General features: G+C 42.0%; 1 protein-coding gene across 1 annotated transcript; it reads right to left on the bottom strand.

Annotated features, from left to right (window-relative positions):
- Positions 1-1,885: 1,885 nt before the first annotated feature.
- Positions 1,886-4,864, bottom strand: LOC129901566 (uncharacterized). Its single transcript, XM_055976803.1, has 2 exons — positions 3,594-4,864; positions 1,886-3,512 (listed from the first exon to the last, which is right to left on the bottom strand). The coding sequence occupies exons 1-2, from the start codon at positions 4,617-4,619 to the stop codon at positions 1,896-1,898; spliced, it is 2,643 nt and encodes an 880-aa protein (XP_055832778.1). The 5' UTR covers positions 4,620-4,864; the 3' UTR covers positions 1,886-1,895.
- Between the last annotated feature and the right edge of the window lie 7,417 nt (positions 4,865-12,281).

Below are 12,281 nucleotides of genomic sequence, written 5' to 3'. Positions count from 1 at the left end.
GGTGGAGTGGAAAAAACCATGTCTAGCCCCATTAACGATAACGGAGTACCAATTGTTAGACATGATTCGCCAAATCATATCAATAAAGGTCTCACCGAAGCCCATCCTTCTCAGTACTAGACAAGTATAGGACCAGGAGACTCTATCATATGCTTTGGCCATGTCTAACTTGATAACCACGTTTTCGCCAATAACAGGCTTTCGGATATCGTGGATAATCTCCTGTGCTAGCATGATATTTTCGGAGATGCTTCTTCCTTTTACAAACCCGGACTGATTGAGAGAAATAAGACCGGGGAGAATTGGAGCAAGCCTGAGGCAAATGAGTTTTGATATGATCTTATTGGTGAAGTTACTGAGACTAATGGGTCTATAGTCAGAGAGTGTGTTGGGGTGATCTACCTTTGGGAGCAAGACCAAACAAGCATGAGAAAAGAACTTAGGCATAGCATACCCTCCGAAGAAAGAAGTAACCACTGCTAGTAGGTCCTCCGAAATAATCTCCCAGCAAGCTTGGAAGAATTTTCCATTCATACCGTCCGGACCAGCTGCAGAGTTAGGATTCATAGAGAAGACTACCTGTTTCAACTCTTCAATGGTAGGCGTGGCTTGAAGGCTTTCATTCTGAGCATCTGTGATCATTCTAGGAACGTAATTCAAGATGTTCTCCGGAATCCGAGATTCATCACTTGTGAATATTTTCTGAAAATGATCGCATGCTGCTCTAGCAATGTGTTCGTCGCCTTGAATACAATCCCCTTCTTCGTTGGTAACCTTGTGAATGAACAATCTCCTTCTCCTACCACGGATTAAAGCATGGAAATACTTGGTGTTAGCATCTCCATCCTTGAACCAATGTAGTTGAGTTTTTTGTTTGAGAATGTTCTCTTCAATTTTAAGAAATCTGATGTATTCGGCGTTGAGAGCATGCAATTGCATCCTGTTCTCTTCATTATTGGACACTAACATATTTTCTTCGGCACTTTTCACCAATTCTTCATATTCCTTAACCTTGGCAAAAATGTCGCCAAATTCCACTCGCGACCATTTGCTAAGGGTGGAGGAAAGCCTTTTCATTTTTTGGTGGAAGGACCACATTGGATTCCCAGTCAGGGGTCTGTCCCAACAGGACTCTACAGTTTCGAGAAAAGTAGGGTTATCCACCCAACAATTCAAGAATTTAAAATATTTAATAGCGGAATCCTGCCTAGCATTCATCTCTATTAGTAAAGGGTTATGGTCAGAACCAGTAGAGGGGAGATGGGTGACTGAAGTGTGAGGCATAGCGGCTAACCAATTATCGGACACCATAGCTCTATCGAGTCGCTTCCATATTCTTTTATGCATATCTCGTTGATTACACCAAGTGTAGTCTGAGCCATGATACCCCAAATCCGTTAGGCCACATGCTTCAATAACGCTTATAAACTCAAAGCTTTTTTGCATGTTGTAAGGGATTCCACCTAGTTTCTCAGTAATGGAGGTGATGACATTGAAGTCCCCAACTGTGCACCAAGGAAGGTTAGTGGAAGCGTGGTGCAGGAGCCTATCCCAAAGCGGTCTTCTAAGAGTATCTTTGCATTTTCCATAAACAAAAGTCGTGAGAAATGCATTTTGATGCTCTACGTGTTTTATCTCGCAAGTGATCTGTTGGTCGTCAACATCAATAACTTTACAATCAACATCTTGAGTCCAGAAGATCCAAATCTTGCCATTAGGATTGCAAACGGACTTATCCATACCAAGGTTGATTCTAAAGGTTTGGAGATGAGCATTGTTGGAAAAAGGTTCTAGGATGGAAATGATGGACGTTTGATGGATATGTTTGAGTGACTTTAGTCTGTCTATGACTCCTTTGGTATTGATACCTCTAGCATTCCAAACAATTGTGTTAATCATTGATGGGATCTAAGGTTGTGGAGCCTAGTGTTTGGTCTGCTAATAGGAGCATGAATAGTTGTAAATTTTGGATTGTGATGAATGCCTCTAGGTGATAGGCCTTGCTTATTAGCTAGCTGGTTCATCTCATCATTCGTGACCTTAGTAGTGGTCTTGGATGGTGCAGCTATACTATTGGACTGTTCATCAGTCTCTTCTTCATTCTCAAGTTCAACCTCACCTTGAAAGTCTTGGTCATATTCATCCTCCGAATGAATAACCCCATATTCATCATCACTATCAGGAGTTGAAGTTTGAGCATCATTGTTAGTGCAAAGGATGTTGGTGGCATTTTCAGGTTGCGTAAAAGGAGCTGGCTGAATATTCAAAGGGGTAAGATTAAGAGGGTCTTCACAACTAAAATCAGGGCTCCTTATTGGTGTGCTTTGATCTAAGAGTACATATTGTGAGCAAGAGTTTGAAAACACCTCACCATTGTTATCTTTTCCACCTGTATCAGCAGTGGTTGGAGGGGTAAGGGTTGCAGCTTCTTGCTTCTTTTCTTGTTTCTTCTTTCTAGTTCTCTTTTTCCGTAGTGTTTTAGAGGTAGCTTGCTGGTTATAGGGACTAGGACTAGCTGAGAATTCTATACCACTAATGGTTGCATTGTCTTTTTGTTTGGAGTTAGAATGTTGCACTTGGTGGGAACTAAGACTAGAGGTTTGATCACTTGAAGTAATGCTGAAACTGCAACCATAATGTTGGTCATTTTCAACATTTTCAGTGTGATCTACACCTTGACTGTTGTGCTGAATTGATATTAGTTTAGGGGCCACAACTTGCACACTCTTTTCCTTCAGAGTAGAAGCTGAAATAGGGCCAAAACCATGCAAATTTTGCTCCAAACCTGCAGCTGCAGGTCTTGATCCCTGCATCTGGGTAGCCTTATTGTGCACCCTATTTTCCTGGGAGTTTTGAGGCTGATAGGGGGCTGCAGTATTGGTCATTTTCTTGGTGGGAATAGGAGCATCTGCAGGTCTTTGTTTCTGCATCTGAATGGCCCTATTGTGCACCCTATTTTCTTCCATAGTAGCAGCTGAAGTAGCATCCAGGACATGTATAGCTTCCCTCAAGCCAACAGTTGCAGAACCTCCCAAGACTTGCAGGTTCTGAGCAACCTGTTGAGTCATTTTTTGGCTCTGGTTTGCCCCTACATCTACACTCCTGAACTGCTGCTGCTCAGTTCTCAAAGAAGGACTTGAAAGCCTTCCAGAATCAACTGTGGTCTCACATCCAATGGTCACAGCAGGGGGCAGTTTGGAGGCCATTTTTTGAGCATCAACTGAATCTCTTTTATTAACATGCTGGGAAGAAGAATGCTGAATATGTGAAGTGGTAGCAGGAGCTCTAAAGTCATTCCTAGGGTCAACCATAAGGTTCTCATGCAAAACATGAGACACAACCCCCCCTCTGGATACCCCTTCCTGCAGGTTAGTTGGCTTCTCCTGAATCCCACCATCCTCACCTCCGTTAACTACTTCAGCAGCAGCAGTTAAAACATTCAATACATTAAAACTACTGGGGGAGCCATGGGGGATTGGGAGCATTGAGTCAATACCTGGTTGATGCTCGTGCTGTCCATTTTGAATTGCATCAGTCATAGCAACAATATTACAATCAATACCTGTATTCATGGCTTGAGTGGGTCTATATACCTGTTGAGTGTTGCCTTGTATCGTTTGGGTGTTTTGCACAGTTTGAGTCTTACCTTTGAAGTTTCTTCGTTTTTGGGTTTCCCATTGGTTGTTTGAGATTTGATTCCTGTTTTGGTTGGTTGAGTCCTCTTGTGCTTTGCGACTTCCTTCCTGATTTGTGGTGGTAGTTTCTTCTAGTGGTACCTGTTGCCTGAAACTTATAGCATTAGTTAAGACAATAGGAGTAGAGATCATACCTGTGATTTTTGGCGACGCATCTTTCTTTGGCTCTTCTTCCTTGTCTTTGGCCTTGTTGCGTTCTGTATCTCTTCTGCTGACGGGGCAAGCAAGAGGAGTATGACCTTGGTGTTTGCAGTAAGTACAGTAAAGGGGGACATCTTCATATTCGATGTCCTGCCATCTTCCTTCTCCATTTGGATCATCATTTTCATCGAATCCAATCCATACACTTTGGATTCTAGGCTTGGTGATGTCCATTTGGACTTTTGCTTTTGCCACGCTCCCCCTCGTCTTTTGCATGAAGGCCATGTCCAAGTGCAACACTTGTCCCACGTCCGCAAGCAGGAGCGTAACAAATTCTTTATGGAAACAATGCCATGGGAGCTCCGGGAGTATGACCCACACAGGGAGAATGGGGGTTTCATAGTTTGGATCGAAAGTAGGGGTCCAAACTTGAAATCTCATAAAGACACCATCAATATACATTCGCTTGCTATCTAGTACAGTAGTTCTATCGTGTTCATTATCAAGGTCAATATATATATGTCTAGAATTAAAATGGGTAATCTTGACCTTGCCTCGAAGTTCAGTTTGACTAATGAACTTCTTTCGAATTACCTCCATCTTGGGCATTGGACTGTAGAACTTGCCTATGAGAGTATACTTACATGATTCAGCCATCTTAACCATGTAGTCTTCTCTCTTAAACATGATAGCTGGACAACCTTGTTTTGTCACCCTTTTTGGAGGTGTTAGGTCAATTCTGGTTGTATGCTCGGCTTGTTTAGCTCTTAGTCTTGTGGCCATGGATTGCTTTGCTATAGGGGGTGGAGGATGATTTGTGGTGGTGGGTTGGTTGTTAGGGGACTTAGTCTTAGGAGGTAGCGCACTGGGGGTAAAGGACACTATCGGATTTTTAGAGTATTTTGGGTCAAATTTTTGGAAATTGGATGAGATGGGGGGAAAGTCTGAAACGGGAGGGTGGTTGGTATGTTTAGGATTAGTGGAGGTGCTAGGATTGCCCAAGGTGGTGATACGATCAACCAAAACAGCTTTGGGCACGATAAGACTGTTTTCGCCCCTAGTGACACAAGTTGGAATTTTAGAATTTGAGTTGGAGGTGCCTAAAAATTGTGTTGTTTGGTTTATTTCGTTCCTAAGAGTATGAGGGTTACTTTTACTTTGAGACTTATTTTGGGCGTTCACCGGAAAGATGGTTCCGGTGGTTTTTTCTTTAGGATCAAGACTAGAATCGACGTTTGAATTGTTGGAGGGATCTTTTTTGGAAAATATTTGTTCTTGTGGGTTAGTTTGATGCTGGGGATTAAAATTCAATTCAAAAATATTTTTTCCGGTCGCCGGAGATCCGGCGCTACCACTGGTGTCAGTACTAGACAAATTGGAAACCCTAAAAGTCAAATTCGAATTGAAATGAGGCATACCTGATGGGGCTTTTTGCATTGGTGGACTCCCCTCATTGTGTTGAGCAGTTTGGCATTGCCAATTTTGAGGTTGGGGCTCCGCCGCTGCGCCGCCTCCGGCAGGTGGTGGTGCAACCCTAATTTCCAAATTCAAAGTGTTAGGAGTTGTGGATGATGGGGCTTTTTGGTTAATGGTGTTCCTTGTATGATCATCCACAAAACCCACTGACAATTTCGAGTTTTCACCATCACTTGCGGCGGCGCCGCCACTGCCTGAAATCGCCTCACCGCCTGAATTATTCGAATTGATATTCGACAAGTTTGACTTAGAGGATGGTGGCGATTTTTGTATGATTGTACTCGTATTGAGCTCCTCTACAAGATGGCATTGGTCTGGAAGCTCGAATGTCGCCGGAACTCCGACGTCGGAATTCGACAGTGTATCGCCGGCGCCACCGTCGTCCAATGGAGTTGGGCTTTTAGTATGAGGGGCGCCTCGAGGTGGGTTACAAAACCCAGGTGGTGCGCCATCTCGAATGTCGCCGTAAGACGTCCAAATCGCAGTCCGATTGGCTGGCGATTCGCCAGAATTTCCCTGAACAGTCGCAGCTTCGTTTCTCTCAATTGCCACGGTGAAATCACTTGAATTTCTGATATGTTGTAGATTAGATGTTTCTCTAACATCCCCAATTGGTGTTTTTTCAAAACAAATCACAGAATTTGAATTAAAATCGATTTCTCGATCAACGGCAGCATGTTCTTGGAGAAGATGAACAGTAATCGCGGCTGTTTTTTCAACATTCCCGGAGCTTCGGATGTCGGATTGAGACGATTCCTTTTGCGTTGGATTCGTCTCGTCGATATCTACCACTCCATCTTTTGAAGGAAATTTTTGGAGGTCCGGAGGTGGATCCGGCTCCATAGCAGCCATAAGCTAAAAATCGTAATCTATATGGAAATGAAAGTTATGCGCTTTGAGAGAGAGAGAGCAATTTGCAGCCTTGAAGTCTTAACTTAATGCATCAGAAGATCCTCGACCTTAGAATGACTCGCAGAAGCATAAAATGGATCGTAACTAACCTAGACATGAATAACGGAAGCATTACTAGCAACCCTCTTAGTTCTACCTATACTTGGAGATGGCATAAAACTTTGAGGCTAACTAGAATTAGTAAACAATACATGGGTCCCACACTGGAGACGATCTCTAGATTGATCCCCAAGCTCTTTATAGGTATGGTAAGGCCCAATAACTCTGCTCTAGTGAGTATGATAAGCTTTAAACATTGAATCTAACTTGGGGTACTCGTAGAACTAGTGGTCAAGTGATTTGCAATCATAACACCTCTATGACTGTCAGCTGAAAGCTGGAGATTGGCTACCTCAGCAATAAGAACCCATCAGTGAGCCACATTGGCCCAAACTCTGACTGGCATTAGATCAACCATAATGGGGTAGGCTACCACAAGTGTCTCTTCCCTTAGTTTACTGCACTAAGGCCCTATGACGCTCCCTAATAAAGCATCCTTCCTTACCAACCTTATAACAACTGTCACCAATAGCATCCCATTGAAAAGACCTAAATAGGATAGGACAGTCTCCAACAACTAAAGGCCCAATATGCTCACCTTAAGACATATGATGTTAACCCTGTTCATTGTAAACCCCATATCTTGCCTTAAAACCTCCTGATACTCTCCTTGAAGTGGGATTCTATCACCACTATGTTAATAGAGAGGCATGTTACAACTATCTCTATACGCCTCAAACTATGCCTGTTCCATTTACCTTACATGTCTGACAATTTGAGGAAAGGTAGACCCAGCTTCTATCAAATGCTCTGATGCTAAATACAGCGACAAATATATTCTCTTGATGAACGTTCGTCTCATATCCTGATCCATATGAGATGATATAGAGTTATTCCTATCCCACTCAAGAAATAGCCATTCCTTAGCAAGGTTTGTCCTACTTTGATTTAGAATTATTCCTATCTGTCACTTGAGAACCACCTATTGAAACTCTACTAGAACCTACTAATGCTCGAATCGTGTCTACCATGAAACTCGAGCTATCTATATAAGAAGACATGGATTCTGAATGATCAGTTTAGAAATTATTCAAAGCAAATACATACGATAAGGAGTCAAGAACAAAATTTCCAAAAAATGCCCCATAGCCTCCCAAAAATAGGATACGGAGATCTTCGCACCGATCTGCAGGACTCTACCAGACATTGACCTTATACCAAAGATGCTAGTCAATCTAGAGCTCTAATACAAATTTGTCAGGACCCAATTTCTTAGGCTGTGATGGCACCTTCTAATACCACCAGTAGGTAAGCCTAACCCTTAACCCTTACCGCAAAGCCAGAGGCAATGGGCTATCAAGCGAAAGATGGATAAACAAAGTGGAAAGTAAGTGCTAATGAGAATAGAAAGAACAACTAAAAAAATACAAAAAACTACCCCAATACCTAGCATAAGATAGTAATTGATCATCTAAATCAAAATAGGAGTACAAGGATTTTACAAATACAATACGAGTACATATAGTCTTCGAAAAAGTTTAAAGACTAGTCTTATTCTAGTGTGAATGGGAATAGGCAACTCTGGATGCAAGAAGCTTACCAAATCTCTGAATCAGTAGCTGCTCTAAACCATTTCAAATCAACGAAGATAAATTATACTATGATCTGGAGGGGGCAGAAGTGTAGTTTGAGTAACAAACGAATGGCACTCCGTAGGTATAGTCTGAATAAGCTCTAAAGAGAAAGAAAGTATAATTAATATATAATTAAGTAAATACTGCACAAATAATTAATGAGGAATTATCACAATAATGACAAGAAGTAAGGCAACAAGACTGGAAATATAGATAAAGGAATAAAGTCAATGAACGCTCTTGAAATGCAATCCAACAACTTATTAACATGGAGAAGGCATCATAAAATTCTACTAATGAAAATATAGTGCTAACAGGCAGCGCCAATCTTTCCATCACCTAAGAACTATTCTTACTAAACCTAGCAGAGAGTACCACCCATAATCTAGTTCAAATACCACATAGACCAATTATAAAGGCAACCTAAAGGTATAAACTACAAGTACAACCCAAAGATAAGAACAAGTATGAACAGACATTAACCGACCAGATGCCTATACTACCGAAAGGTACAATCAATGACAAACATACCCCTGACCCTCATAAACTGGGGGACCACATCATACAAGTATGCTAGTGATAGGAAATGCTAATGAATGCAAGTTTGTAGTAAAAACAAGTAACATCATCAATGTTTTTCAAAGATAAACAATAATAAATGTATAGACCCACCCAACCCCCGGCTTGCCAGGTGGGACCCATGCGACTCCTTTATCCAGATTAGTGGTGCACTAGCCAGAAGGGCCCATAGGGAATACGAGAAGTCCGTATACAGTGCTTGGGCTGGAACCAGGTCTTACATAGATAAATAGTATCCTCGTAATGGTACCGGAGAGTGAGCAGCCAAGCCGATGTAGAAAAGGAAATTCCAAGCCGAATATCAGTAAACCAGTAACCTCAACCATGAGCACCCTGAAAAAGGGCCGCCTACCCAGCCAGTAAACTCCCAAGGGAATGGCCCATTTAGAAAGAGTACACATGGGGGCATTTATGGGTTAAGAAACAACATCGACGCAATGAATAGCCAATAAAAATGAGCATATCCCAGATGCCTCTAATGCCTTAAGTAGAAAAAAGAGCATGTCTCCGACGCTTCATAAGTTTCAAAACCAATGACCAAGTATGTAGGTGGTACGACTCCTGTTAAAACTAGTTTAAAATAGTAAAAACAAGAGATAGACTTCTCAAAAGTAGTAGTGAAAATTCCAATGTCAATACCAGGATCGTACTCCAAAGCTAGTGAGTGTACTCAAACAATGCAAACATTCCATCACCAGCATCCAAACAAGATATATGCAACCATAAGGAAATACCAAGTACTGGCACACAAACAAGTCATGGGACTAACCTGGGATCTAATTACTCCTTGGATATGGCCTCATGCCCAATAATAGATAGCAGGTGAGAGGACATCATACGCCTACTGCAAAACAAAAAGAAGAACATCGAGACATGCCTCAAAATTATATAGGGGAGAAATATCTCTAGGATCGATACCTTACACCAAAATATCCCTCCTCAATTCCTAACAAACAAAGATAAGAAAGACCTACGGCTACGATGAGCCCCAAAGATCTCAGGAACTAGCATAAAAGTGTATTCTATCCATATTAAGCCCTACAAGAGGCTATACCTAGTTAAGAGGTAAATAAGCACTTGATAAAGCACCTAAGGCTCAAACCTAGTCTAAGTCCATCAATAGCAATCATAGATAGGATAATAATGATAAGCCAACACCATTACCAAGGCCCATAGACTAATATAAAGATTTCATGAATTTATTTTACCCTAAAGCTCACTTTCTTTTTTTTTTTTTTTTTTTTTTTTTTTTTAAGGGAACAGACCCTACACGAGGCTCCCACCTCTCGTGCACAGTCAGGGGTTAAGCAACACCCCCAAGCCTTAACATAAATAATCAAAATAAAAATACAAGGAGGGGGACATAAACCTTACCTCCGATCCTATGGTGGTTCATAAGTCGGCTAACCTATTAAGGTCGGCTAACTCATCCCCGATACAAAAAAAAAAGAGACTAACTATAACTAGAAAGCAGTAAACCTATGAGAGGACTCCTCCCGGTACAATTCAACTATGAAAGCATAAATGAGGGAGACTCTCCCCTTCCATGAGAAAACAGGAAAGTAACCTACACTAGTCCTATTCAACTATGCTACGTACCAGACATAGCTACATTGAAGAAGAACAAGTATACGAAACTTCTATCTCGCATGGGATGGGAAAATTCTTTTCATCTTTGCTCTTTTTAGTCTTGTCGTACCAAGAAAATCCAGGTGAAATGTGCCATTGCATCAGTATCATGATTATCAGCTATGGGGGCTGAAAGGAGAGGAAATATATGGATCTATAGTATCCAACAGCCTTGGAGTTGTGGAGAATTAGGTTCAGTAGTAGATCCCTCTTTTGGTACCTGCACAGGCAAACAACACCAGAAAAACACACAAGCAAACTATTGTGTGCTGCATATGCTGTATACTGCTGCTGCTGTGCTGCATATGGTAGGTACAGATGGTGGGTGATGATGATGGCTGCAGTATCCTTGTGAAGCCAAGAATTCTCAACTTTGAAGTTGTAGCAGGTGTGCATCAGTGAACCTGCATTAGCAATTAACAAAGGGGCAAGCAATTGTGGGGAGAGAAAAGGCTGATGCATGTTTTTGTGCAACTCCTTGTTGCTGCCTTTGTAGTTAGGCTGCTTGTTGGTCTTTGTTTTGAGGTGGTTAAGCTTCTTGGAGTACCTGCACAGACAAACAAAAACAACAAACCACACAACCAAAGAAATCTGGAAGCTGCTGTAACCATGTTTCTTGTGTGCTGCAAGTTGTTGGAATTGTTACTGCAAGGGGCTCCAAAAAATTTGGTGTTGCTGCAGGTAGTGAAAATTGTTGGAGGGTGCTGGAGAGTTCCTGGTATGTGGACATAGACATACAAAACCAGAAGAGTACAGAAACAAGCAACTGTGCATCTCCTTGGTGCTTCCTTTGTGCTTTGGCTGCATGTTGGTGTCAATTATACAAGAAGGGAGGTCCTTTGTTGTGATCAGGTTCAGCTTCTTGGAGTACCTGCACAGACAAACAAAACCAACAAGCCACACAACTAAAGAAATCTGCATGCTGCTGTAGATAGCTTGTATTTGTTCCTTGTGTGCTGCAGGTTGGTGGAGTTGTTGCTGGGGTGTGTTGATAATAGAGAGTGTGGTTGGCAAGCTGAGTGTGCTTCTCCATAGAAGCCCCAGGTTACTGCAGCCCTCATAGCATTGCCAAAGAGATTCTAAACAAAAACTGTCAACCAAAGACAAGCAACAAAGCAAGCAGGTGTTGAGCTGCTGCAGGTGTTGCAGGTGTTGAGCTGCTGCAGGTGTTGAGTTGCTGCAGGTGTTGTCCTCTATGTATTTGTTGTTAAAGCATGTTGGTGTATATCTCCAACAACCTGCAAATACACAACAAATAACCAGGAACAAGCAAAGACCTGTACAGGTTAATAGAGAAGAATGGGTCTCAAAGAGAATTTTGGAGCCTGTGAGCATTTTCCATGTCGCTCGACTAACGTCTCCACTTATCCGTTTGAGCTAAAACTTTCTGAAGTTTGCATATATATCCTTTCCTTTAGCCATACAAAGTTTGAAGGCTTGTTTCCCAAGTTGGAGCTTCCATTTAGCAAAATTATTCCTTTTTAAGCTTAAGACAGCTGATTGTTTCAAGCTCGCTCGCCTAACGTCTCCAATTATCCGTTTGGGCTGAAATTTCTTGGGCCTTGTCAAAATAATATATGTTGCAATCCTGCAAAGTTTGGGGGCCTTTGGACAGGTCCACAAGTGACTCCTCACCTTGCACCTGCTGATCACGATCAGCTCCTTAAGGTAGTTGTTGAGGAAGGTAGGAAGCAATCTGAATTTGCAGTACAAAGGATTCCTTATGCAGGATCCTGTTGCTGCTGTAGTGTAGCATATGCAAGTGATGTTGCTGAGATGCTGCAAGTCTATGGTAGGTTGTTGGTCTAAGAATTCCAATCTCAGCTGCTGAAACTCCAATACCAGGCTCAAAGCCTTATGATACCTGCACCAGATAAACAAACAAAAGGAAACTTCCCTTTGCTGATTCCTGTGCTGCATCTCTACAACATTCTTGCAGCTCCAAGGCCATCTCCAAGTTATCCATTGGTTCATTTTGCAGCTGCTGTGCCAAGAAGCAAACCTCACCTGGCTTGCATTTGTTTGTTCCCTTTTTCCAAATCTGCTGGTACCTACACAATGAAGCATGAAAAGAAAAAAGAAAATATCTACTCTAATCCTTACCTCTAGGGGTAGGCTGATTGCTCTAGGAAGGCAATAAACAAGGGAGACTCTCCCCTTTACAAAACTCCTAACT

The sequence above is a fragment of the Solanum dulcamara genome, chromosome 8, assembly GCF_947179165.1.
Source record: "Solanum dulcamara chromosome 8, daSolDulc1.2, whole genome shotgun sequence".
In the NCBI taxonomy this organism is placed as follows: Eukaryota; Viridiplantae; Streptophyta; class Magnoliopsida; order Solanales; family Solanaceae; genus Solanum; species Solanum dulcamara.
This window is presented reverse-complemented; position numbering and strand designations above follow the sequence as displayed.

Bases quoted from the DNA above. Each gene is read 5' to 3' on its own strand.
- LOC129901566 (XM_055976803.1), bottom strand. From the start codon at position 4,619: ATGGCCACAAGACTAAGAGCTAAACAAGCCGAGCATACAACCAGAATT. The intron at 3,513-3,593 runs GTATATAGACCC...CAAAATGGACAG, and splicing joins TACAAGGCAACACTCAACAG to CACGAGCATCAACCAGGTAT.